Here is a 26,475-nt window from a genome sequence, read left to right as displayed (position 1 = left end):
TTGTATAGTTTCATTGTAGCTTCCTTTACTTTGATTTCTTGGTAGCCATGGGCTTGTCATTGGCACCTTTTAGACTTTAATAGAGGCTTCATAGACTGGAGTGTGGGGAGGTTGAATGGTTATTGTGAGGAGTTTTATTATATTTATTTTGTCGAGTTAAACATGTATGGCCTTCGGCCCCCATATTGTAAATAGTATTTTATTAATTGAGTTTCGCTAAGAGAATGTGATAGAACGAATGTGTGACTGGACCAGGTGGTTCGCTCGGAGGTCAGAAATGGTCTTCGGGTGCCGGTTACGTCTAGGGTACCCTCCCGGGGCGTGACAATTACATCATTCTTTTATGCACCTCCTATTTTTATAAGTCATGGAGAGGAAGATGAGTGGTTAGCCTATCTGTTACTCATATTGTAACAGAACAATCAACTGGCATTGTTCCTCTATCTCCTAGTTCTTTTATTGAGCATCAATCGACCATTGTGCCTTCAGACCTGCTCAATCTACACCAGTAAGACCACCAATTGTTCAAGTTTAGTCAAGGAGGCGAGAGATTAATGATACATACCCTAGATCAACTCCTTCTCCACTTGATTCTTCAAAATATCTGGACCTTTCTATTTTTCTTCGGAAAGGTACACGTCAGTGCAAAATCGCATATTCCATAGCTAACGTTGTTTCTTATGATCACTTATCTCCTGCATCTAATTGTTTGATTGGCTCTCTAGACTCTGTCACTATCCCTAAAGTAGTAAAAGAAGCCTTGAATCATTCTGGATGGCATGATGCAATACTTAAAGAGTTATTTAACCAAAGGAAAGAAAGCAGTTGGATGCAAGTGGTTTTTCTGGTAAAAATTAAATTTGATGGTTTTGTCCCGAGACTTAACGCCAGAATTATGGTAAAGGCTATGCACATACATACGGGGTGGATTATTCTCCTCTATAGCCAAGCTCACCTCTATCAGCTTGTTTATTTCATTGGCTGCTTCTCAGCATTATCCTTTAAATCGATTGGATATCAAAAATGTGTTTTGTAATGGTGATCTCCATGAAGATGTATATATGGAGAAACCACTTGGATTTATTGTTTGGGGGGGGGGTATGAAAAAGGTTGTCATCTGAAGAAATCATTATATGATTTAAAGCAGAGTCTCGTACCTGGTTTGGAAAATTTAGCGTGTAATTCAAGAATTTGATTTGAAAAAGAGCAAGTGTGATCATTCAGTCTTCTACCAATAATCAACTACTGGTATTATTCTTTTAGTTGTCTATGTTGATGATATTATTATTACAAGAGATAATTGTGCAGGAATTTCTTCTCTGAAGAAGTTTTTACACGCCAAATTTCACACCAAATAATTGGGGAAGCTGAAATACTTCTTGGGTATAGAAGTAGCAAGAAGCCAGAAAGGGATTTTCTTTTCCCAAAGAAAGTATGTACTTGACTTGCTTGCAGAAACTTGAAAGTTGGGAGCTAAGTCATGTGGTACACCAATGGTTCCTAATGTCATCTTACTAAGGATGATGGTGATCCATTTGATGATCCAGAAAGATACATGAGATTAGTTGGGAAATTGAACTACCTCACTATGACCTTTCCAGATACTGCCTATGCAATCAATATTGTCAGTCAATCTATGTCTATACCAACAGTTAAACACTGGGCATCCTTGAAACAAATCTTATGCTATTTGAAAGGAGCTCCTGGCCTTGGCATATTGTATAGTGATTACGGACATACTCGTGTTGAGTGTTTTGCAGATGTTGATTGGGATGGATCAAGAATTGATAGAAGATCTACTACTGGCTATTATGTATTTGTTGGTGAAAATCTGATATCTTGGAGGAATGAGAAATAAAATATTGTATCACGATATAATGCAGAATCCGAGTATAAAGCTATGGCTCAATCCACATGTGAAATACTATGGATACATCCCCCTTTTAATGAGTTTGGTTTGAAGCCTTCTTCTCCAGCAAGACTTTGGTGTGATAATCGGACTACTTTGCACATTGCCTCAAATCTAGTGTACCATGAACGGACGAAGTATAGTGAGGTTGACTGTTACTTTATCTGTGAGAAGATTCAAGAAAATATGATTTCTACTAGCTATGTGAAGATGGGGGAGCAATTGGGTGACATATTTACAAAGGCTTTCAATAAAAATCAGGTGGAATATCTTTGTAACAAGTTGGACGTGATTAATATATATGCTCCAACTTGAGGGAGAGTGTTGCAGAATCTACATAGACATGTATACCTATAATATACATAGCACAATCATACGGTAGAAATATTTATGGATTTTTCTAATTTTGTTTACTTAGATAGATTTACTTGATTTTGTTTCCTAAGATAGATTTACTTGTATACCTACAAATAGCTATTGTTATTGGAATAATATCATAAGGAAATTAGTCCATTGTCTCTGTATTTTACAATAAGGTATAAGTTTAGGAAGTTTGATTGTGTTATAAAAGGACCTAACAATAAAATGGGGAAATACATATATGGTAAGCAACAACAACAACGACAACATACCCAATATGATCTCGCAAGTGGGGTTCGGAGAAGGTGGAGTGTGTAAAAACTTTGCCCCTACTTTTGTGAGGAATACAAGATATTTTCAATAGACACTCAACTCAAGAAAAGCGTTTTTCAAAAATATGTTTAAAAAATACAAGAGTAAAAAAGTTACAATTAAAATACACATATGATACACGTTTAATTAAAATGCAAAAATTCTTGCAATTAACATTACTTTTTAAAAAATCTAAACTGACCTCCAAAATCGACCTCTGGAGGTTGGTTTCCAGGCAATACGGACCTCAAACTGGAGATCAATATTGTACTGGTCGATATCAACGGTTTCTTTTATATATATAAAAAGATATTATTATTTTTCAGAAATTGCCACTTTCAAAGGTCGATTGGCACTTTCCTGATTTTTGGCGCTAAAAAACAGTTATCTATTTTATTCAGAAAATACTCAAAATTTAGCCTTAAACCAAGCCATGCAGCACAACACTTGCAACACCAAACCAACAATCCCACCCAACAACCATTATGAATAAAAACAAACTTCCATGCAAATAAAAACACACAAAAAAAAAACTCATTATGCAGAACCCCTTTGCAACACTTCACACAAAACCTCTTCAGATGTGTTAAACTCAATCAAACACTTTGATTCCATGCAAAGAAATACGTGTCAATCTTTTTTCTTCAATTTCCCCTATAAATTTCCACCCCTTTTCCCAAATTTTTCATCAACAAAAAAAAGAAGAAGAGTAATTTAAGTTATATAAAAAAATGGCTTCTAATTCCTCTTTACTCTGTTTTTTCTTTTGTTTTCTCTTTCTTTGCCAGGTCAGCTTTGCTCAGATCTTTGAGCGACAGCAGTTCTGGCAAAGGCTGAAGCATCAGCAGCAGCACCGGGCACTCAGATCCAAGACTGAGTGTCAGATAGAGCGTTTGAACGCTCAAGAACCAAACCGTAGGTTCGAATCCGAGGCGGGTGTAGTTGAGTTCTGGGATGCTACCCAAGAACAGTTCGAGTGCGCCGGAATCCAGGCCGTTAGGCATGAGATCCGGCGCAAAGGGCTTTTGTTGCCTTACTATAGCAACACTCCCCAGCTCATCTATATCGTTCAAGGTAAGTTTTCTACTCTTTTTTTATTTTTTTATTTATAAGAATTCAACTAATTCAGATTTGAACGGTGTATGATGTATTTGAGTGGTCCGGTTAATCACTGTATTAATTCAAAACTTTAAAATAATAATTTATTTTTCTATTTATATGACCCAAGTACCTTTCCGATCGTTAAAGAGTTTTTTATTTGATCACTAGGATTCTCTTAAATATTTTTTAGATATTCCTTACTTATTAATTATTGTAATTTTGTTCTGCTTTTAAATATATAAAATTTATTTCAGAAAATCTGAAAATATCAATTTTTGAGTGTTTCTTTACTTTTTATTTAGTTTTTAAATATATAAATTTATTTTTGAATCACCATAAGAAATTAATAAGTTTTTTGACACGTCCAAATATAAAAAATTTATTTCAAAAACTCGAAATATCTATTCTTGAATTCACTTCTAAAAATTGAGTATTATAACTTTTGTAGTCTGACCCTCCTACTCTGAATAAGAACATAGCATTTAAATTCAGTATTATAAATTCTGAATCTGTCGCTAACGCTACTCTACTACATAGTAGCTTGTGTTATGGTTTTAGTTGACATTAGTTTTGATGAATGTAGGAAGTGGAGTTCATTCAGCTGTATTCCCGGGCTGCGCCGAGACATTTGAAACCGAGTCGTCACAATCTAAATTTGTTTCGCGGAGATCACTCGATCGTCACCAGAAAGTTAGGCGTTTTCAGGCGGGAGATATTCTTGCATTGCCTGCCGGAGTTACTCATTGGACATATAATGATGGTGAAGAACCTATTATAAGTGTCTCACTTATTGACACTTCTAATGATGCCAATCAACTTGATCTCACCTTCAGGGTAATTTTATAAACACGACTCAATTAATATATTTTTTTGAGATTAAGTTCATTTGTCTAAAGAAGAATGATATGATACATATTTTAAACCACAAATTTCAAAAGACAAAGTTTTAGGTCTTAATTTTTATGTTTAGTCAAAATTGTTTGCATAAATTGGGAAGGAGGAAATAATTGTTTCCACAAGATATACACAAAAAATTGGAACTACATACAGTTGTTTCAAGAAGCAAATATGTGACCATTATTTATGATGAATAGAGTATACTAGCTAGTAAAATCTTTGAATCACTCTCTTATGTAGTTATATAAATAGTAAATCATGATTCATTTATGATATATTTTAATTTTTAGACACAAAATATGTAACAAATCAACAACAACAGCAACATACTCCCTACCTCAGAGATAGAGAAGTTGTTTCCAATAAGACGAGGCTCGGCTTAATTCTTCTTCTTTTTTTTTAATTTATTGATTTTCAATTTGGCAGAAATTCTTCCTTGCTGGAAATCCTCAACAAGGAGTACAACAACAAATATTAGGAAGACAACAACAGGAAGCCAGCCAATATGGAAGAAGAGGCTCTGAACAAGAGAAAGGAGGCAACATGTTAAGCGGATTCGAAGCTGAAATTCTCTCCGAGGCTTTCAATGTGGACGTTGAGATTATAAGAAAGCTCCAGGAACAGGCGCCTGAGAGAGGCATTATCGTCCAGGCTGAGAACCTTCGTTTCCTCCTCCCGGAGGAGAAAGAAGAACAAGAAGAAGAAGAACGAGAATGGTATAGTAAAAGAGGAATCCCTCTTAATGGATTGGAAGAAACTTTTTGCACAATGAAGTTGAGGGAGAACATTGGCCGTCCTACAAGATCTGACGTGTACAATCCACGTGGTGGACGCATAAGCACGGTCAATAGTAATACCCTCCCCGTCCTTAACTGGCTCCAGCTCAGCGCTGAGAGAGGAACCGTTTATAGCGTAAGTGGTTATTCGAGTTTTAACTTTTATACACTGACTTTAATGCTAACAATTTAGGTTTCATAATAAAAGTTTCACTTTTATATACCATTACTTTGAACTATAGTAACTCGATATAAATGCATTTATTCATCACTATGAATCAATAGCTTAAGCTAACTACACGTTACTTTAATTTCACTATGAATTATTAACTTGAGATAACTATATACGTAGAGGTCACAAGCTACGAATTAGTAGCTTGAGATAACTACACGTAACTGTTCATACTAATTTGTCAATACGAATAAGTCACTTGAAAAAAAACACTTAGAAATATAGTATATGATCAATGTATATAAGTTAAATTTCCATCCTTGAAGTAGCGTATGACATTTTTTGCGTGTAATTACAGAATGCCATAGTAGCACCACATTGGAACATGAATGCTCACTCAATCATCTACATCATCCGTGGAAGCGGCCGGTTCCAAGTGGTCGGGAACGCGGGGAAATCCGTGTTCGATGACGATGTGAGGCAGGGGCAACTAATTGTCGTGCCTCAAAACTTTGCCATAGTGAAGAAGGCAGGGGAACAAGGACTCGATTACATCGCTTTCAAAACCAACGACAACGCGATGATTAGTCCGTTAGCCGGGCGGTTATCGGCTATCCGAGCCATGCCAGAGGAAGTCCTCATGAACTCGTACCAAATTTCAAGGCAGGAGGCCAAGAGCTTGAAGTATAATAGGGATGAGCTTAGTATTTTTGGACCAGGAGCTAGGTCTAGCAAGCAATATGCCTAAAATGTAAAGTGTGACATTATGTAAAAAAATCAAATAATGTAGTGTCATAAATCCTATCTTTTATGTTAGGATTTGTATGGTGAGGGAATAAAAAAAATATGTCTCTCGTAAAACGCAATTCTGACGTTTAATCTTTTGAGTGAATCAAGAAATATGTTTCATTGTCCATCTTTTTGATATATGTATCAAGCATTGCATTTTCTGGATAATTTAAATCGAAGTAATTGAATATCCAAGTCTATATAACATAATCAATTAATAGATTTAAATCTTTCTCTGTATAACTAACATTGTTTTCACATGCCAATATTGTATTTCCCGCTATCTTTAATCATCACTGTCAACTTTATACTACATGTTAAAACTAAAAAACAAAAAAGTTCAAAAATCAAAATAGTAAAAGAATTTGGTGGTCCTTCCCATATTTAATGGTCAAGAAAATACACATGAAATTTTCAAACTTGTCAGACTCCCAATTTATGATGTAACCCAAAATTGACCCCTCAAATTTCTGGTAATTCTGAAAAATCCTCAGCCTTAATGAAAAAGTTGATCAAAAAGTCCATGTCATCTTATATGAATAAAAAGAATACAATGAACAAAATAATAAATCTAGTAGTAGTATTATTTTTTTTTGGAATTTTCAAATCTTGATCAAAATATATGCCATAGATACCTCGACGTGACATGAGCGTGAAAGGGGTTCAAGAATCAGCAGCCCAAGCAAGACTTACTATATCCATATTAATTATGTCCCTTATTTCTATAAATCTAAAGGAATTGTTCCATTATTAAGAGTCTGTTTGGATGAACTTAAAAAAAATAACTTTTAGGTATGAAGTGTTTTTAGAACTTTGAATTGCTGAAAGTTATTTTTATAAATAAGCAGTTGAGTGTTTGGATAAAAGTGTTTATATTGAAAATAAGTGTTTGAATTTTAGGGTTAAAAGAATAAAAAGGATAGTTTGGAAATTTAGTAATATAAGGGATATAAAAATAATTTTCATGGTCAAACAAAATGGCTTTAAGCACTAGGAAAAAAAGTTAGAAATCCTAACTTTTCATTTTTGACTGACTTTAAGAACTTTATGACTTAATATTAGCATTAGACAAACATATTCAAAAGCTAAAAAGGGGCTTTAAGTTGGTTCCAAACGGGCTCTAAGTCCATGTCATCTTCTATTATTGTTGTACTACTATTAAACATGTCCAAACTTTGAAATTCTTCACCATCCATAGTAGTAACAAAATCGAAGTTGTTCTCTATTGCTAATTCGTCTGTCCAGAAACTCTCGTCGATCTTTGTAAAATATTTTAACGAGTCCATTTCTTTCAATTTAATCACTATCTGATGGTCGATCGTCGTATTAGAAGTGACGATTGATGATAAACTTGACGTCATGATTAACGTTTCGCTAGAATAACCCAAAAAAGGAAAATAAATATCACAAAAATATAAATCAAAGTTGGGTTTTGATCATTTAACACAAAATCCTTTAAAAACATATTTTCTATTAATTTCTTCATAAAATTCTAGTAAACTTAATAGCCCAATAAAATTGTAGTTACTCTCTCCCATTCAGTCAATATATGTCACTCTTTTTGATGAGGCACAAAATTTAAGAAATAAAAAAAGTTTTTTAGAATTTGCAGTCCTAAATCTAACATAACATTTGTGTGAAATATATTTTTTGAGAGTATCAGCTTATGATTGACGAATCAATTTAAATAGCGTTTTTGCCAATACTAAAACATCAATTTGTGAGATTCTCAAATTGCTCTAGCGAAAAACTATTTTTTTTTCAGCTTCTAAAAAAAACAACTCCTACTACTACTCAAAAGTATTTAGTTTTTTCCTTAAAAAATTGATCAAACTCCTCAAACTCCAAATGCTTGACCAAACAAGTTTCATAGTCAAAATATTTGAAAATTTAGAAACGGGAGGTTATAATAAGCATATTAAAACGGAAATAAGCTCACATAAATTGAAACAAACAGAATAAATCACAATTTTTTTGAGCAATTACCAGCTTGTTTAGGGAGCGCGTGCCAATTGCCATGACCATGTTTTTGAATGTAAGAGATGAGAATTTGGTCTTCTTCATGAGCCCATGGCCTTTTTTTCAAGCTCTTCTTGTCACAACAAGGCGCTCTAGCCATTTTTTCTTTTTCTCACTCCTTTTTTTTAAACAGACTAAAAAAAGAAATAAATTTAATTTCTTTCTCTCTTCTTTTTCTTTATTTTTATTCCAGTTTTTTGTGTGTGAGAGAAATTATTAGAAGTCACACTCTTCAGTTTCAGTGGAAAGAAAGAAAGAACATGGGAAAGGGGTACTTAAGTGTTTTGTGAAGGCTAAGAGTGGGGTATTTATATTAACATATTTTAAAAGCAATAAAAATAATAGTCAGAGGTCAAAAGGTCCTTTCTTGCAAAGTTGGATTATTTTTTTCCCATTAAAATAAATTAACATATTTAGATATTGTATAATGCAAGTGTGTGGACCATCAAAATGGGTGGGGGGGGGGGGGGAAAGTGTGCTCAATACATCCAAACAATAGCGATTACAGTTTTATGGGATTTAAGAAAAAATGGGTGAGAAATTTAACCAAATGGTCGGTCCAATAATGGAAGATTTAAAAAGTATTACTATCATCAAAATCCTGTGATGGGATGCAAATGATATCTTCGTCCTTAATAAGGTTTTGGGTTCAAATATTAAGAATAGAGAAAAATTTGGTGGGGTGTAGTTTCCTTTTTAATCGGTTTTATGGTTAAGTAGTTTTGGTACTAAGATCAAATTTATTGTTTACTTTTGCTATATATTATATATTCGTCTACTATTTTAATTTAAATCATTGAATGAACGACTATTAAATTATTCAGTAAAACACTTTACATAAAATGAGATGAGTAGTATTTGTCCTCATGCTTTCTTTTTCGATTTTTTTCTAGAATACTTTTCTTTAGATTCCTTGTGTTTTTCATTATCAATATTTTCAACAACGTTCCCCATTGCCCGTTGGTTCCCTTGAAGAAAAAAAAGGTTCAACTCACATAAATTTCATAAAAAATTGGCGAGTCAAATCGCCACTTGTTTTTATGTGTGGCATGAACGTCTATTTTAAAATTAGAGATGAATTCAGAATTCTAAATTCATAAATTTTATAATAATCTCATATTAATATACGGTAATAATTAAACCAACAAATTGTATTCTAAACTATTTTATTGTAAAAGTTATAATTTTACGAAGTTGAGAAGATGAGAGTCAGTGATATTTGTGGTAGAGTAATGATATGTAAAAAAATAATTATATGATAATTAATGGTATAAGTAATGTATAATCTATTTCGTCTGATAGAATTATGCCTTTCACAAATCACAAATCACAAGGTCAAAGTTAAACCTTTAGTAAATCATAAGAAAAAATCTACACCTTTTGATATTGGTACATCAATATCTAAGCGCAAATTTGAGCCAAAATTGTAATAGCGACATGGATGGATACAACTTTTAATGTAGGGTAAGATTAGGTCATTTTATATAGCTCAGCGATAAAATTACCTTAGTTTTAATACTGCACTCTTTTCTTATTCCTTTTTAATCTTTACCTTAGTTGACTATAATTGACTTTTTTTTTTGTTTTAATGTGAAATGCATCTAAAATATATAACATATTTTTTAAAAAATAAAAAAACATTGACCAGTATGAAGAACACAAAGTCAAAACGTTGACCATTATTGCTAAATGGATTTAGACAATAGGGTGCCAGCAAAGAGAGCACTTTGACCAAAGTCAATTATTTGGGGCGACAGCTTTACAATTGCACACAAATGTGCGTTTCCTTAATAGCCATTTACGCTATCTTCAAAAATATCGTCCCGTGTATTTTTCAAATTTTAATATATTTTTAAAAAATACATTATGGATAAGATAATATTTTTAGCGAGTTCCAATAACATAAATAGTAATCAGAGCATCCTCTTATATGTCTTACATAATGTGAATCTGAATTAGTCAAGACATAAATGAATACCACCATATGGTTATAAAAGAAGAAGAAAAACACAAAGCCTTAAAGCTAATTAAAGTTATTAATTTAGGAGTGTCAAAATGAGCCCAAATATAAGTATTCCGTCCAACCCTTCCAGAATTTTATGGATTGGGTTTAAGATATTTTAAATTAGGTGAATCTCAACTCATTCAAGTCTTAACCCATTTTTAAAGAATCTTTAATTGAGCCCAATTTAATCTTCAATTTCAACATGTTTTAAAACTCTTTATTTACATTGGTGTAATGTACGTTCCCATATTAAAGATATGAATTACTATCTATTTTATATTTTCTAGGATTTATCTATCCATTTGTAACTTATTTTTTAAAATTTTTGAGTTGAAATTCAAATTGTGATTATAAAAGGTAAATAACATATGTTAAAATTATTGAGATAAGCGGATCACATTGGGTGGGTCATGACACCAACCCTATTTTTAGCTCATTTGAGTCCAAAGTAAATTTTTACAGATCATGATCCAACCCGATCTCTATTTCAACCCATTTTAATATCTTCAATTTCAACTCAACCGGCCCATGTGACACTCCTAGTTATTATACAACAACATATTTAGTATAATTCCACATGTGAGGTTTGGAGAAGACATACACAGTCTTACCCCTACTTTGTAAAGATAAGAAGGTCGTTTTCGATATACCCTCGGATCAAGTAAAACATATAAAAATCGAGTATGGAAAGAAATGCAATAATGAAGAACTCATGCTAAAATTCTAAGAAAGAGAATAATAGCAACAACAAATAACATGATAATCGAAAAAAAGGACCAGAGAGAAACAAGAGGTAATAATAAATCAAAGACTAAAGTTTTTATATTCTCATAGATTTATTCCTCCTCCAATATACAAATTACAAACATCATGTTGATGTTTCATTTTCCTTTGACATTTCCTCCAATGATTTCCCTTTAGATTCAGGCACCAACAATGTAAACAACATTCCAATGAAATTAATACAACCTAAGACAATCAATGAATTCCTCACACCAATACCAGGAGGGTAGCCAGAGTCAGTCTTGTTTGGATCATTTGATTGTGCAGCATAAAGAAATCCAAATGCACCAACCATTGCCCCTGCTTTGCCAGCCGCTGCCGAAATTCCGTGACACGTTGACCGTAGCCTCGCGGGAAAAATCTCCGCGGGGACAACAAATGTGGTCACGTTAGGACCAAAATTAGCAAAGAAAAAAGTCAGGGAATACATGATCACAAATCCAATCCTGTTTTCCTTATGTGTCCAATGATCATAAGGAATGGCCAACGCGAACATGAACATGGTCATGAAGATAAACCCCGTCAACTGGATCGCGAATCGACCTAATTTATCGATGAATACTACAGTAAACCAGTACCCCGGGATGGTACTACAAAGAGCGATAAGAGTTTGCGCTCTTGCAATTCTATAAACTTCTTCCAGCGCGTTCATTGTTTCGGGTGGAGGTATCCACCCGATGGCACTGAAAATGTCTTTTTGAAAAAGATTTTGACTATAAAAAGCAATATCCAATAAAAACCACGTACTCGTCGTTCCGAGCAAGTGAAGCCCGTGGCGACGGAGGAATTGTAAAGTAAACAACCCGAAATCACTCCCAATTTCTTTCGGAACTTTTTCTTGCTCTGCCTCTATTTCGGTTTGTAGCACTCTAGACATGTCAATAGCGGCTTTTTTCGCGTTTTTGGCCACTAAGGCCGTGTAACGCGCTGTCTCAGGCATCTTCATACGCCAATAATACGTTAGTAAAGCCGGGAGAGCGCCAAGCATTAAGATAACACGCCACACGACATCAGTCTCGGAGACAGTAGAAGCAACAGCATTGTGTTGATATGATGGGGCAGGGTACCCTGCATTAAACAAAGCGGATACAACAATCGCCACCATTCCTCCAACCAAGATACCGAAACCTTGCATTGCAAACACGGCAGCTATAAACGCGCCACGCGTCCTTTTATTGGCGTATTCAGACATGATGGTGGCGGATAAAGGGTAATCGCCACCAATACCAAATCCAAGCCAAAACCGGAAGAAACAAAGCGTAGCCATAACGCTTTTAGGCGTATGGCCAAATGAGAGTCCAGAGGCAACTGAACAAAGGACCATAATCATAAGTGTCATTCCATAAATTTTTTTCCTACCTAACTTATCACCAAGCCATCCGAAGAACAATTGTCCCGCGAGGGTTCCACAAAACGCGACACCATTAACAGCAGCGGAGACGTTAGGAGGTAGGGTCCCGGGCTTTGGTGAACCATCGCGGTGATAGTAAATTCGCCCGAGCAATTTCGTGACCAAAGAAATGCAGAAAAGGTCATATGCATCAGTGAAAAAACCCATGCCAGCAACAACAATAGCAGTGAAGTGATAAAATTGTGTTTTGGCCACATCAAGTGCATTTAGCACTTCCAATTGCTCCCTAGCCATGATTAATGTCAAAACTCAAAATTCTGCAAAACAAAAAAAATGTGCAAATTTTATAAGATAATTTGAATGTAGTAATTAATAGAATTTAATCTGTGTAATTTTGAGTGTCATTTGTGTAGAATTTGGGATGGATTATGGATATTGAAAGCTTAGTCAAAGACAAAGGTAGGTCAACTCATATTTGTAACTAATTTTGACTAAGCAAAATAGAGATATAACTTTAACTTATACTCAAACCCTTTTTTTTAGTTTGTTACATAAAGAATAATACCTTTATATTTATTTGAAAAATATTTGATTTTTTACTTTTGATTTTATCCTGAGTGAATCATTCTTACAGTCTCACAGAAATGTTATGGTGAGTTATGATCACAAGTTTACATACACCAAAAAGTTGTGAAACTAAGGTTAGACTTATTGTTTCCACACACACAAAAAAGAACCACACGAATTGGCTAACCGCAAGATCTAGAAAGACAAGCTAGGGGTGAAAGAGAGTTCATCACCGAAAAAATCGCATTGTATATAAGGTCAATTTCTTTTCATATATATAATAAATATTAAATTTTCTTGGTGAAAATTGTTCCTCCATCACTCTAGCTTTCGCTATGAGCGAGATTCAAAAAAGGCTCAAACCATATTTGGTCTTATGCACCCAAGCTTACCTTGCATATCTATCAGATGTTTCACGGCTTCAAAACTTGTGACCTTCAGATTATACAACGACAACCATGGATGACTAACAAACAAAAAACACAAGAAAGAAGAGAAATGAAAACAAGAAAAAAGAGGAAGCTATACACTTACCTTAAAGGGCTTTCTCCTCTAAGTTGGTGTTGAATGTACTTAGATAGATTGAACAAATATATAAAGCTATTAGAGATAGAGTTAAAATCTCAAGTGGGGAAAAAGAGGAAAAGATGAGTAAATAAGATGTGGAGAGAAAGATAGTGAGAGTACATAACCAAATTATTTACTAAGTGTAAGTAAATCTCTTGATAAAATAACTTACCATTACATGTTTTAGTGTGAAAAAAGAGGAAAAAGTGAGTAAATATGAGATAGGGAGACAGAGAAAATAATCAAATTACTGCCTCCGCCCCATCTTTTCACTTTCACGCTTTCACATCTCTTAACAAATAATAAATAAAACACACAGTTTTACTAATCTACCTCCTAAAAAACTTTTTGAGACTTAACAAATTTGTTTACACTTTAAAAAAAAATTGTAAGAATAAAATAAGATAATTTTAATTAATTCTATCTTAATTTTGTAAATTGACAACTAATTTAGGACAACTATTTATAGTTAATAGACAGCTAATATGAAACGTAGGAAGTATTTATTAAGTAATTATAAATAAATCACTTGATAACTAACTTGCTATTACATGTTAAATTTACTCATAGTGATAAGTGTATGAAAATTATATCATTTCCTTAAGAGTTTGACTAAGCTCAGAAATTGGTCAATGGGAAGGAAGAAGAAGGACCATCCAATTGTATAAGGCACAAAGTAAAAATTTCTCAAACAAAGTTATTTAATTAGATACGAGACTCGCGGAGGAAAAAAAAAGCATCGATATTGAACGTTGCACTACCAGCAATGATCAAAGCTCGTGGCAAATCCGAAAGAGAAGGAGGTGAAAGAAGAGGAAGAGTTTGAAAAGAAAAACCTCAAGATAAATATTAAATAGCAGACCCTTGCAAAGATACCAATGATGAGCTGGGCCAAGAAGGCATGGGCTAAAAACCTGAGGCGAGCCAACCCAAACCGACCCCGCCTAAACTATGTGGGTTGGGCTGGACCCTTACTAGAAACCGACCCAGCCTAAATTATCAATCAAAAGATTAAGAAAAATATATTTGTTATCAAAATGTTTTACAATAAAAGTTGAGAGAGAGGCAAGTCTTCTATATACATCAAAAATATTTTCTTCTAAAATTTTGAGGGTAACTTATAGAGTGCATTTAAAATGAATGTTCTTTTTAGAAAAATGTATAAGAATATATCTATCGAAAGATAAGTAATGAACTCAATCTAAGACTGAAACAACATATGCTAAAAAAGAAAGAAGCTTATAAGGGACCAGTCAAACGACCAAAGATCAAGCAGACGGATATATGCAATCAAAGAGCATGCAATCAACACCTTCTCTGTGGAACTTTTTGACCGGATGAATTTAAATTCACATCGTGTATGAACCTATTAAAGGTGAAAGTGCTTCTTGTTAAAAAAAAAAAAACTTCATTCTTAAAACTTAAACCTGTGGCCTCTAATTACTTCATTCTTAAAACTTAAACTAGTGGTGTCTCATTAAGGGTGAAAAAACCTTATTCATTCCTTCCCTAAAACAGAGATACCCATTGCATATACTAATCAAACTACTTTTTTATGTTATCTTTAATTTTGAATTTAAAGTGATTAATTTAAGTATTGTTAAGAAGTCAATTATTTGGGAATAAAGTGTTCCGAATATCAAAGACAATTTCATTACGAGGGATCGAATTCGAGACTTCTGGTAGCATTTACAATATAGTCCTAGGAGTTTGAGAATTTTATGTAGGAGAAGAAATTGTGAGACACAAGTATTACGTTAATACTTGTGTGAACCTCTTTTTATTCTGAACGTATTTGGTGAGGTTATTTTTCTCAATATTCTGTACTATACTCTTTTTTATATAATGAATTGCTCATCTCCTCTTGTGAATGTATGTTGGTTGATCGAACAACGTTAAATGTTCGTGTTTCTATTATTATATTTCTTGTTTGTCTTCTTACTGATGGTCTATCAAGGTTTGGTTTGCTAGCTTCCGCATGTCACCCGATTATTTTGATTCGAACAACTCTCTCATACACCACATTCCTTCGTGGGAAATCTCAACCTAGTTTGATTTATTATCACACTCAATCGTACTACTTCTCATTATTTTCTGCATTTTTCAATTTTTAAAAATCTCGACGATGAATGAATGGAATTTAAATATTTGCCAAAACAACAACAACAACCCAGTGAAATCCCACATCGTGGGGTCTGGGGAGGGTAAAGTGTACGCAGACCTGACTCCTACCAATGTAGGACGGCTGTTTTCGAAAGACCCTCGGCTCAATATAAGCATAGAAAGAAAAAAAAAGTCAGACAAGAATATTAAAAGTAGGAAAGTAGATAACGAAAGCGTTCCAAACAATAGTATAATCAAAGCACCAAAAAACAGTAGATATTGTTAGATAATAACATAAATACCATAAATAACATAAGATAACATAACATACATAACATAGATAACATAAATCAGAGTACAAGAAATCATAGTGCGTTAATACGCCTACGGATAAGGGGGAATAATGTCACTATGAAACATAAATAACATAATATTTGCCAAAAGAATTTCAATTTAATATTTTAAAACAAATTTAATTTGAAATAATGCAAACTGATACAAAGAAAAGATAGGGAAAAAAATTACAAGACTTGCATCACACGAAATTACAACTTAATTCTACAAAACCAATTAATTAATGAGGTCATGTTTCTCCAACCATAGTTTCCTGTGATGCTTCCTCTAGAGATTTTCCTTTTGACTCTGGCACACAAAATGTACAAATCATTCCTAGAGCATTAATGCACCCTAGAACAATAAGTGAGTTCTTTATTCTGATACTCGGGGGTATCCTGCATCGATTTTCGTTGGACCTTTACTTTGGGCAGCGTACAGGAATCCATACGCTCCCACTATAGCTCCAGCCTTACCTGCTACCGCATAAATCCCATGATATGTTGACCAAAACCTAGCTGAGAAAATCTCAGTGGGGACCACAAATGTAGTTGCATTAGGCCAAAAATTTACAAAGAAAAATTAAGGGAGTACATTACGATGAATCCAATACGGTTGTTCTCCAATGTCCAATTATGGTAGGGAATGGCAATCGCAAACATAAACACGGTCATGAAAAAGAATCCTATCAATTGGATCGCAAACCTTCTGATGATGTCAATAAACGCCACGGTGAACCAATAGCCTGGCACCGTACTACAGAGCGCAATTAAGGTTTGCGATTTAGATATTTTGTAAACTTCCTGAACAGCATTCATTATTAGGGATTTAGGGATCCATCCGATAGCGGAGAACACGTCTTTCTGGAACAGATTCTGGCTATAGAAAGCAATATCCAACAAAAACCACGTCGAACACATTCTGAATAGGTGCAATCCATGGCGTCGAACGAATTCCCATAAAAATAGACTGAATTTATTAGTTTCGTCCCTTGACAATTGTTCGATTTTTGCGTCCTCGGGGTCAATTTCAACTTGTAAAACCTTGCCCATGTCCTGCACATCTTTTTGGCATCTTTCTCCATGAGAGTCATGTAACGAGCTATTTCGAGCATCTCCATGCGCCAGTAGTAAGTGAGGCCAGCTGGAAACGACCTGAACATGAGAATTATACGTCAAATGTAATCAGCTTGTGGCACAGTGAACAGAGCTATATTTTTTGCGAAAGTCGGAGCTTTATAGGCGTGATCAAATCCAGCTGATTTAATAAGTGTAATTATCCCACTGAAAAAAATTATGAACCCTTGCATGGAGAAAATTGTGGCTATGAAGGTGCCACGTGTCTTCTTATTAGCATATTCGGACATGATCGTGGCGGATAAAAGGTAACCGCCATCGATGCCAAGTCCAAGCCAAAATCTAAAGAAACATAGTGTGGTCATAACACCCTAGGGGTATTATTGAAGGAGAGTCCTTAAGTAATGGAATACGCAACCGTGAGAACCAATGTCATACCATAATCACTTCCTCATTTCTCAATCACTTCCTATAGTCAAAAAACAGACCAAAATACCGCTCCAATCGAGAGTTCTCACCAGGCGATTTTTAAGAGAATCGCCGGTGGATCGCCTGAACGCTGCACTCAAATTCGAGGGACTTCTGACGGAATTCGATGTCCAACAACCTATGAGGTTTTTTCACCATCTCAAAGCGCACCTCTCAGTCAAATTTCAAGCAATTCTGACGGTGGAGTCACCGGCGGCGAGGTTCGAGGTGGCGGAGCTGGAGCTCCGATGAGCCATTTGGAGCAAAACTAATGCCAAAATGATCACAATAGTGATGCGCAGCTTTCAAGCTTCAGAGGGTGCCTTGAATCTTCTCTAATTAGTTCAAATATGAAATCTCGTCAAGGTGGCGGTGTGCAGCCTCCAAGTTTCAAAAGATGCCTTGAATCTTCTCCAATCAGTTCAAATATAAAATCTCGTCAAGGCAACTGTCAAGGTGAAGAACACAGTGGTCGTGGTGTTCATGCAGTGACTCCTACATTGACTCAGGACCAGTTTCAGCAACAAAGAAATGTAATTCAATGACAAAAGCCTCAAATGAATATTGATGATCATATTGACAATGATCACCATAAGCACAGGACTAGAAGAACTGATCATAGCCCACAAAACATTAGCAATTCAGTCCAAGGATCCCAAGGTAAGTATCCTAACTCTATTAATCATAATGTGAAGGATCAATTTAGTTGTTCTAGTAATGAAGCTCAATTGCAATCGAATGCAATTGAGCAAGATACTATGCATATAAATACTGTGATGCAGATTATTGATCTGGATTCTAGTAATACTTGTGATGAGGTGTCTACTGCTAAGATTAGAATAAATGATCAGCATGCTAGTGTTCAAACTGATTCAGCTGAGAAAATTAAGGAGAAGGGTAAGAGCCAAATTCAAGAAGATCATACTAGTGCTCAGTAACAGCCCCATAAAGACCATCAGCAGTCCAAGCAAATAACTTACATCCCTAGTAATCAACCTCTAAAAGTTTCTAATAACTTTGAGCCATTTAAATTCAATACTGCAAGAAATGATCCTACTAGACTTCAGGGCAATAGGAATAATCTTACTGTCAATCAAACCAAGTTTTCTAATACTAATATGTCTACCTCTCCCAATCCTATAATTCCTCATACTATAGTTACTAAGTTGAGAGCTCAAGAGGTTATGAAAACTGTCACCATTGATATTAGCCCTTCCAAAATAACTACAAAGTAGGGATTTCCAGCTATTGTCTTCAGAAAGGAGGACTTCATGGTGAAGCTGGCCATAAGGAGTAAGTATACCCTCATTGGCAAATTCACAAACACCATGTCCAAAATGGAAATTATCAAAAGAGAATTCATCTTACAAACTGAGCTTAGAGGTGCAGTGAAACTCACTTATTTTAATTCCAGGCATCTGTATATAGACTTGGACAATGAGTATGATCATTCTAATGTTTGATCCAAAGGGAAAATGTACATACAGGGTCAACTAATGAGACTGCAAATATGGACTCCAACTTTCAAACCTGAGGAAGAAACTCATTTGGTTCCTATATGGACAATCTTACCTGAGTTACCATGGCACTGCTACTGTCTTGAAGTTGTGTCCCCTTTATTATCTCCTATTGGCAAGGTCTTATTTCTAGACTTAGCAACTTACAAAAAAACAAAAGAAAGTGTTGCTAAAATAAAGGTCCAAATTGATCTCACAAAGCAAAGACTATATCATGTGTGGATAGGGTTTGATGATGATGAGAATGCACAAGAAAGATGGCAACCAATTCAGTATGAAGGGGTTCCTGAGTACTGTGACTACTGCAAACATCAGGGACACACCAATAGAATTTGTACTGTAAAGAGAAGGGATGAGGAAAACAAAAGGAGAAAGGAACAGGAGGAAGTAGAGAAGACCAAAAACAAAGCTAATAATGAAAGAAATAAGGATGTGCAGATTCAGAAAAATGCAGGTAATGATGTTCAACCAAAAGTGCCACATAATGAGGAAAAGGAGAAGAATAACCAAGACCAATGAGAGTGGAAAGTCCAAAGAAGAAAAGGAAAGAAAAATAATTACCAAATTGCAGTACAAAACAATCAACAACAGGGAATGCATCAACATCAACAAGCAGGTATGAACCTTAACTCTGAAAGAACTGAATCCCAAGAATGTAATGTTGGCTCTGGAGTCCAAGGTCAACCCCCTATCCCCATGTAAACAGGAATCCCTTCCCCCATATCCCTTTTATCCAGGTGACACAAGCTACTGGTAAAAACAGAAGAAGGAAAATGATATTCTCTCAAAAAAAGTTCAACAAAAGGCTGATACAATCAGCAGGGAGAGCTCAACAGCTGCTAATAATGATCAGGAATATAATGCTCTCAATCATAGAGCCACAGATATTGACTCAATGCTCCCACACCCCCATGGCTCCCCCAATAATATCAATATTATGACTGCTGTGAAAGATGTAGTTTCTGGAGGTATGGATGGGGGAATAAAGGAGAAGCCTACTAATTTACAGGAAGGGGTTTCCAGGGGAAGAGAAGGTTCTTTGGTTGACCTTAGAAAAGACCTTAGAGCCCCTGCAACCACTGAGGTGATGACTACTACAACAAACATATAGGAAATACATCATGAGCACTCAACAAAAAAAGGGTTGCTCTGCAGTTGATAAGGACAAGGGAGCCTGGCATGAGCCTCTTGATAGCCTTGGTTGTAATCAGAGAAGGAAAAATGAAAGTCCTCAGATCCTCAACAACAAGTCCATCTTGTCTCTTAGTAAGAAGAAGAAGAAGGATGCCCTGAAGAAGAAACTTATCAAGGAAATAGAATTAGGACAACCAAGGGTGAATTATGTTCTTGTGGCAGAGCAAGCAGGCATTTATGTGACCCCTTTGCAAGTACAAGATATATCTACTGAGAGATATGTGCTTAACAAAAGAGATATCTCAGAGGATCTAAGTGATGAGTACAGGGTCACTCATTCTGAGGATGAGGAAGATCCTGACCAATGTGATGAAACACAAAAGAAAGAAGAGGAGACTAGTGCTCATCTAGTGAAAGCCTTTGGATCCACTATGGTTATTGAAGTACATCATGAAATCCAGCAAGTTACTGAAAAGAATGGACTATCCCCTAGAGGTCAGTAAGAAAATAAGAGGAGGAATAAGTAAAATACCACGAGCAATACTGATAATATTGCTGTCAAAAGCAGCATCAACAAAAGGTCTAAATCCCAAAATCTTTGATGATTAGTACACTTTGTTGGAATGCAAGGAGTATTGATACTCAGGGTGCTTTGGACAGACTCTGAAAACTCAAGGACTACCACAATCTTTCTATGTTGGCAATCCTTGAACCATTTTCCAACAAATCCCAGATCAATTTTAACAAAATCCAACTCAGAAGGGACCATGCTACTTATAATCCCAATAGTAAGATATGGCTTTTTTGGAACCAAGATGTAATCTGCAGTATTCTTGATCAAGATGAGCAGCACCTTACTTGTGAGATCAAACGTTCTACCATTCCTAATACCTATATTACCACCTTTGTGTATGCTAAATGCAAAGATTACATGAGAAGAAATTTATGGGAGAAGATGCTTCAGTTCTCTAATATTGATAATCCTTGGTGTATAATAAGGGACTTCAATGTGATTACTGATACTGAGGAAAAGTTAGGGGGCCAACCTTATAATATGAATAAAAGTTTTGAGTTCATAAGTATTATTGAGGCCAGTGGTCTCACTGATTTGGGTTTTTCTGGTCATTAATTCACTTAGTGTAACAATAGAGATAATGAGGCAAGGATTTGGAAGAGATTAGATAGGGCCATGGTGAATGATAAGTGGTTGGATGGTACGCCTATGACCACTATTACTCATCTAGCTTCCACAGGCTCTGACCATTGTCCTCTTCTCTTAGAGTGTATTAACAGACAAGACAAAGCCATCAAGTATTTCAAGTTCCTGCAATGCTGGGTGGACAATGATACTTTCTTAGACACTGTGAAGACATGTTAGGAAAGCCCTATTGAAGGGAGCCCTATGAGAATCTTTCATCAGAAACTGAAAATAGTCTCAAACACTCTTAGCAATTGGTCTAGACAGTAGTATGGGGATATTTTTGCCACCATAAAAGACTTTGAAGAGAAAGTTAAAAATGCTGAGGATGCCATCATCAATGAAAACTCTAAAGAAAATAGAACCAATCTCATTCTCATCAATGCTCATTATATTAGGTACCTGAAGGTTGATCATTCCATCCTTAAAAAAACATAATTACAGTGGTTTAAGGATGGGGATGTTAACTCCAAGTACTTTCATGCTATTATAAGGGGAAGAAGAAGGGGGCTATATATTCATAGAATCACTGATGAGCAGGAGAATATTATTCAAGGGGATGAAGATATAGCCAAGGCTGCATGTGCTCATTTTGAAAAGATTTTCACTAAAGACAACAAAATTATCAATGAAAAGGTTATCAGTTGCATTCCTAAGAGTATTATTGAGCAACAAAACCATCTGTTGAGTGCTTTACCAACAAAAGAGGAACTGAAGATGGCTGTGTTTTCTATGAATACTACTTCAGTTGTTGACCTTGATGGAATGTGGAAAAAAATTTCACTCTTGCTAGGACATCTGCTAAACCTCATCCAATCTTTCTTTATAGCCATAGCCTTCCCAAATACATTACGCAAGCATGTTTGGTCTTACTCCCAAAAGTGGATCATCCTAATAAACTCACTGAGTTTAGACCTATATCCCTTGGTAACTTCACAAGCAAAGTCATTTCCAAGCTCTTGTGCCTAAGACTTGCCCCTATTCTTCCTCATCTCATTTCTGAAAATCAGTCTGGGTTTGTAAAAAAAAAAGCATCTCTGGAAACATAATGCTTTCTCAGAAAATTATTCACAACATAAAAAACCCAATCTTAATGATAATGTGGTTATCAAGCTTGATATGGCCAAAGCGTATGATAGGGTCTCATGGTCCTTCATCTGTCTAGGTATGAGAAAAATGGGTTTTAGTGAAATATTTATTAATATGGTATGGAGAACCATGTCAAACAACTGGTACTCAGTAATCATAAATGGTACTAGACATGGTTTCTTTCATTCCACAAGAGGGCTCAAGCAGGGAGATCCCCTCTCTCCGGCTCTCTTTATTTTGGGTGCTGAAGTGCTGTCTAAAATGCTTAATAATTTCCATCATCATTACCTGTATACTGGCTTTCAAATGGAAAAGAAGGGGCCTCAGATCAATCACTTGAGCTTTGTAGATGACATAATTATCTTTACTTCTACTTCCAAGTTCTCTCTTAAGCTCATTATGAAGATTTTGAAAATCTATGAAGATACTTCTGGACAACTCATTAATAAGGATAAGAGCCAATTTCTTATCTCTGTCAACACTCCTACTGCAATCATTGACAGGTTCAAGTCTATTACTGATTACAGGTCTACTAATGGACCCATTACATACTTGGAATGCCCATTATATATTGGAGGTCAAAGGATTATATATTTCACAAGTATGGTTGCAAAAGTCATTACTAAGATCAGAGATTGGCAGATAAGGATGCTAAGCTATAGAGGAAGAGCTACTTTGGTCAAGTCAGTCCTACAATCCCTCCCAATTAATTTATTATCTGCAATTACCCCTACCAACACTACTCTTGAACAGATCAAATGCCTAATTGTTGATTTTTTCTGGGGATGGTAGAAGGAGAAAAAGAAGTACCATTGGGCCTCTTGGAAAACACTTAGTTATCCCTATGAAGAGGGTGGTATTGGTGTCAAGAACTTGGAAGATGTTTGTCTTGCTCTTCAATACAAACAATGGTGGATTTTCAGGACTAAAAGGAACTTATGGGGTGAATTTCTCAAAGCCAAATATTGTCAAAGGGCCCATCCAGTTATTAAAAAATAGCACACTGGACAATCTCTCATTTGGAAACATATGATGCTGAATAAAACTGAGATAGAACCTCACATTTAGTGGTTTATCAACTCTGGTGACTGCAGTTTTTGGTGGGATGATTGGTTAGGGGTTGGACCCTTAGCTAACCCTTGTGCACATATACCTAGGCTGAATAACATCACAGTCTCTAAGTTTCTAGTTCATGGAGCATGGAATGAAGAGAAGGTGAGACATCATGCACCTCAACACTTGGTGTACAGAATCCTGAACACTGAGATCAACTACCAACAAAGTGTCCCTGATCAGTCCTTCTGGAAACTGACTACTTATGGAAACTTTACTTACAAATCAGCCTGGGAGCAGGTAAGGAAAAAAAAGAACCAAACTATGACTGATTCTCTTATTTGGCATGACAACATACCCTTTAAGGTATTCTTTTTGCTATGGAGAACTATCAGGCACAAACTTCCTACAAATGACAAAATCTCTACCTTTGGGATAGAACCAGCAGCCTTTTCTTGCTATTTCAAACCTGGCTTAGATAATGTAGATCACATTTTTATATTAGGAAGATTTGTTAAGTACATCTGGAAATATTTCTCCAATTGGTTGGGCATCCTGCATGTTGACAGTCCTCTGAGGAACATTTTGATGAAATGATGGACACTTAAGCCTAACAACTCTGCTCATCAACTTATCCTTCAAGTAACCCTCATCTTTATATATGGGAATATGTAGAAGAATAAATGTGCTAGCAAATATGGGGGGCAGAAATCCAATACTACCAGAGTAATCTTTTCCACTATCAAAGATTTATATATGTTGATCTCTACTGTGTATCCATATATTGATTGGCCTGGTAATTGGAAAGAACTGGTTACCATGATTGAAAATAGCAAACATGAGATGAGAGTAATCAAAGTATGTTGTACCAAACCCCCTCCCACCTTGGTCAAGCACAACACAGATGGTAGTGCACTTGATAATCCAGGGAAGATAGGGGCAGGAGAAATTCTTAGGGACCATAAGGGTGTGTTGATTTATGCATTTGCCACTCCTTTAGGCTTTGGTTCTAATAACTAAGCTGAAGTGCAAACAGCAGCTATTGGTATTCTTTGGTGCCTACAGCATGGTTACAGCAGAGTACTCCTTGAAGTTGACTCTGAGTTGCTAATCAAGTGGCTCAAACATGAGATCAAGCCTCCATGGAGCATTCATAACTACATCATTGAGTTGTAGGAATTGGTTAAGCTGCTGGAAGTCTTTCACTGCAGACATGTCTTTAGGGAAGCTAATTTTCCTGCAGACACACTTTCAAAGAAAAGCCACATTGTTGATCATACACAACACTACTAAAACTATCACCAACTTCCAATAGAGACCAAGGGGCATTTCAAAATGGACAAAGCTGGAATGGAAAGCTTCAGGAGAAAGAAAATGAAAAGGATCAAACAACCACCTTGAGGGACATGTCTAAATTTAGATATAGATGAATCATTTTCCTTTTTCTTACTGTTTGTTCCTATTCAATTTGGCTATTTCTTATATAGTTAGTCATAGCTTCTTTGAATAGATCTTAGTTTAGAGGTTTTTTTCTCTCAATTGTAAGGGGAGAGTCTCCCTTATTTATACATTTCCTAGATTCTATGTGAGGTAAGGATTAGTGTAGGTTCCTTTCCTTTGTCTTTTTTTGTGCAGGTACATTGCAGAGCTGCAACACTTGATCCAACTCCTGGAGTTCTTCCATCCAAAGGTTACTTCAAGTGGACAAAGGAGGGATGGTAAGCTTGTCTAAGTACTACCATATGCTTGATCATACACAACCAAAGCTACTTCGAGTTGGACAAACTAGGGATGGCAAGCATTAGAAGAACAAATATGAAAAGGATCAAACAAGACTCATTGTGCTTTGGACTTTGTTATGGAGCCTCCTTAAAGTTGCAATATTTATCTTGTACGTGTTCCTTTTTCTATATGTAATCTTAGCTTGCCTTTTTCTATATTTGCATAGACTTCTCATTATATTTATGTAAGGGGAGAGTCTCCCTTATTTACGCTTTCTTAGAATTATTGTATAGAGAGGAGTCCTCTCTTAGGTGCATAGTCTAAGTTTTCTCCTTTTTTCTGTAAATGGGATAAGCCGAATGGCCTTAGTAGGCTACTCGACTTATGAACCACCATCGTTTCGGAGGTAAGGTTTATGTCCCCCTCCATGTACTTTATTTTATTATATTATGTTAAGGCTTGTGGGTGTTCGGCTCAACCCCTGACCACCACGAGGGGCAAGATCCTTGGGTAAGGTCTGTTTAATTAAAAACAAATGTCATACCATAGACCTTTTCTCGACCCATTTTGTCTCCAAGCCAAACGAAGAAAAGCTGGCCGGCAAGGGTGCCGACAAGGGCAACACCCGTGACGGACGCCAAGACAGTCGGAGGGAGTGTTCCGGGTTTCAAAAGATCTGGTTGTGTAGTATAAACGTCCGAGTAATTTAGTGACAAGGGAAATGCTAAAGAGATCATAGGCATCAGTGAAAAATCCCATTCCAGCAATAACGATTGCTGTAAAATGGTAAAGTTGAGTTTTGGCCAAATCAAGTGCATTAAGCACTTGTAAATTATTATCCTCCACAGCCATAATGCCTAAAAATTGTGCGCTTTCTTGATTTTGGTGAGAATTGATGTGTTAACATTTGGGAAAATTGCAACTACTTATAAGGTTTGTTACGCTAATACCATTTCATATACAAAAAGAATAATCTCAAGAATATTATGGGCATATACCTTTATATCATGTCAAGCTTATAGAAGCATAACTAACTTTGCATTTTTTTACTAGCATTTAATTAAGTATAAGCATAAATATATAGTTAAGTCTTTGAAGTTGTCTGCAATAAGCTGGCAAGTTGTTAATCTTCTAAATGCACACCATTATCTTTATTTTAACATATAGTCTTCTT

General features: G+C 35.6%; 2 protein-coding genes, 1 long non-coding RNA gene and 1 pseudogene across 3 annotated transcripts; 1 reads left to right on the top strand and 3 right to left on the bottom strand.

Annotated features, from left to right (window-relative positions):
• The first annotated feature begins 2,931 nt into the window (after nucleotides 1-2,931).
• On the top strand, nucleotides 2,932-6,411 carry LOC129895818 (11S globulin seed storage protein 1-like). Its single transcript, XM_055971593.1, has 4 exons — nucleotides 2,932-3,655; nucleotides 4,266-4,516; nucleotides 5,006-5,491; nucleotides 5,886-6,411. The coding sequence occupies exons 1-4, from the start codon at nucleotides 3,313-3,315 to the stop codon at nucleotides 6,273-6,275; spliced, it is 1,470 nt and encodes a 489-aa protein (XP_055827568.1). The 5' UTR covers nucleotides 2,932-3,312; the 3' UTR covers nucleotides 6,276-6,411.
• Nucleotides 5,808-8,599, bottom strand: LOC129895819 (uncharacterized). Its single transcript, XR_008767859.1, has 2 exons — nucleotides 8,303-8,599; nucleotides 5,808-6,271 (listed from the first exon to the last, which is right to left on the bottom strand). It is a non-coding gene; the product is annotated as an uncharacterized LOC129895819 (long non-coding RNA).
• A 2,538-nt stretch (nucleotides 8,600-11,137) lies between these two features.
• Nucleotides 11,138-13,663, bottom strand: LOC129895347 (low affinity inorganic phosphate transporter 1-like). The gene is made up of 2 exons (XM_055971061.1): nucleotides 13,576-13,663; nucleotides 11,138-12,791 (listed from the first exon to the last, which is right to left on the bottom strand). Exon 2 carries the CDS (start codon nucleotides 12,766-12,768, stop codon nucleotides 11,209-11,211), a length of 1,560 nt encoding a protein of 519 aa, XP_055827036.1. The 5' UTR covers nucleotides 12,769-12,791; nucleotides 13,576-13,663; the 3' UTR covers nucleotides 11,138-11,208.
• Nucleotides 13,664-16,294: 2,631 nt separating this feature from the next.
• On the bottom strand, nucleotides 16,295-26,153 carry LOC129896142 (low affinity inorganic phosphate transporter 1-like; annotated as a pseudogene).
• Between the last annotated feature and the right edge of the window lie 322 nt (nucleotides 26,154-26,475).

The sequence above is a fragment of the Solanum dulcamara genome, chromosome 7 (assembly GCF_947179165.1).
Source record: "Solanum dulcamara chromosome 7, daSolDulc1.2, whole genome shotgun sequence".
Classification (NCBI taxonomy): Eukaryota; Viridiplantae; Streptophyta; class Magnoliopsida; order Solanales; family Solanaceae; genus Solanum; species Solanum dulcamara.
This window is presented reverse-complemented; position numbering and strand designations above follow the sequence as displayed.

Excerpts from the sequence above, each read along its gene's own strand:
- LOC129895818 (XM_055971593.1), top strand. The coding sequence starts at position 3,313 with ATGGCTTCTAATTCCTCTTTACTCTGTTTTTTCTTTTGTTTTCTCTTT. Across the intron at positions 3,656-4,265 it reads GCTCATCTATATCGTTCAAG|GAAGTGGAGTTCATTCAGCT; the intron begins GTAAGTTTTCTA and ends TGATGAATGTAG. Across the intron at positions 4,517-5,005 it reads AACTTGATCTCACCTTCAGG|AAATTCTTCCTTGCTGGAAA; the intron begins GTAATTTTATAA and ends TCAATTTGGCAG.
- LOC129895347 (XM_055971061.1), bottom strand. The coding sequence starts at position 12,768 with ATGGCTAGGGAGCAATTGGAAGTGCTAAATGCACTTGATGTGGCCAAA.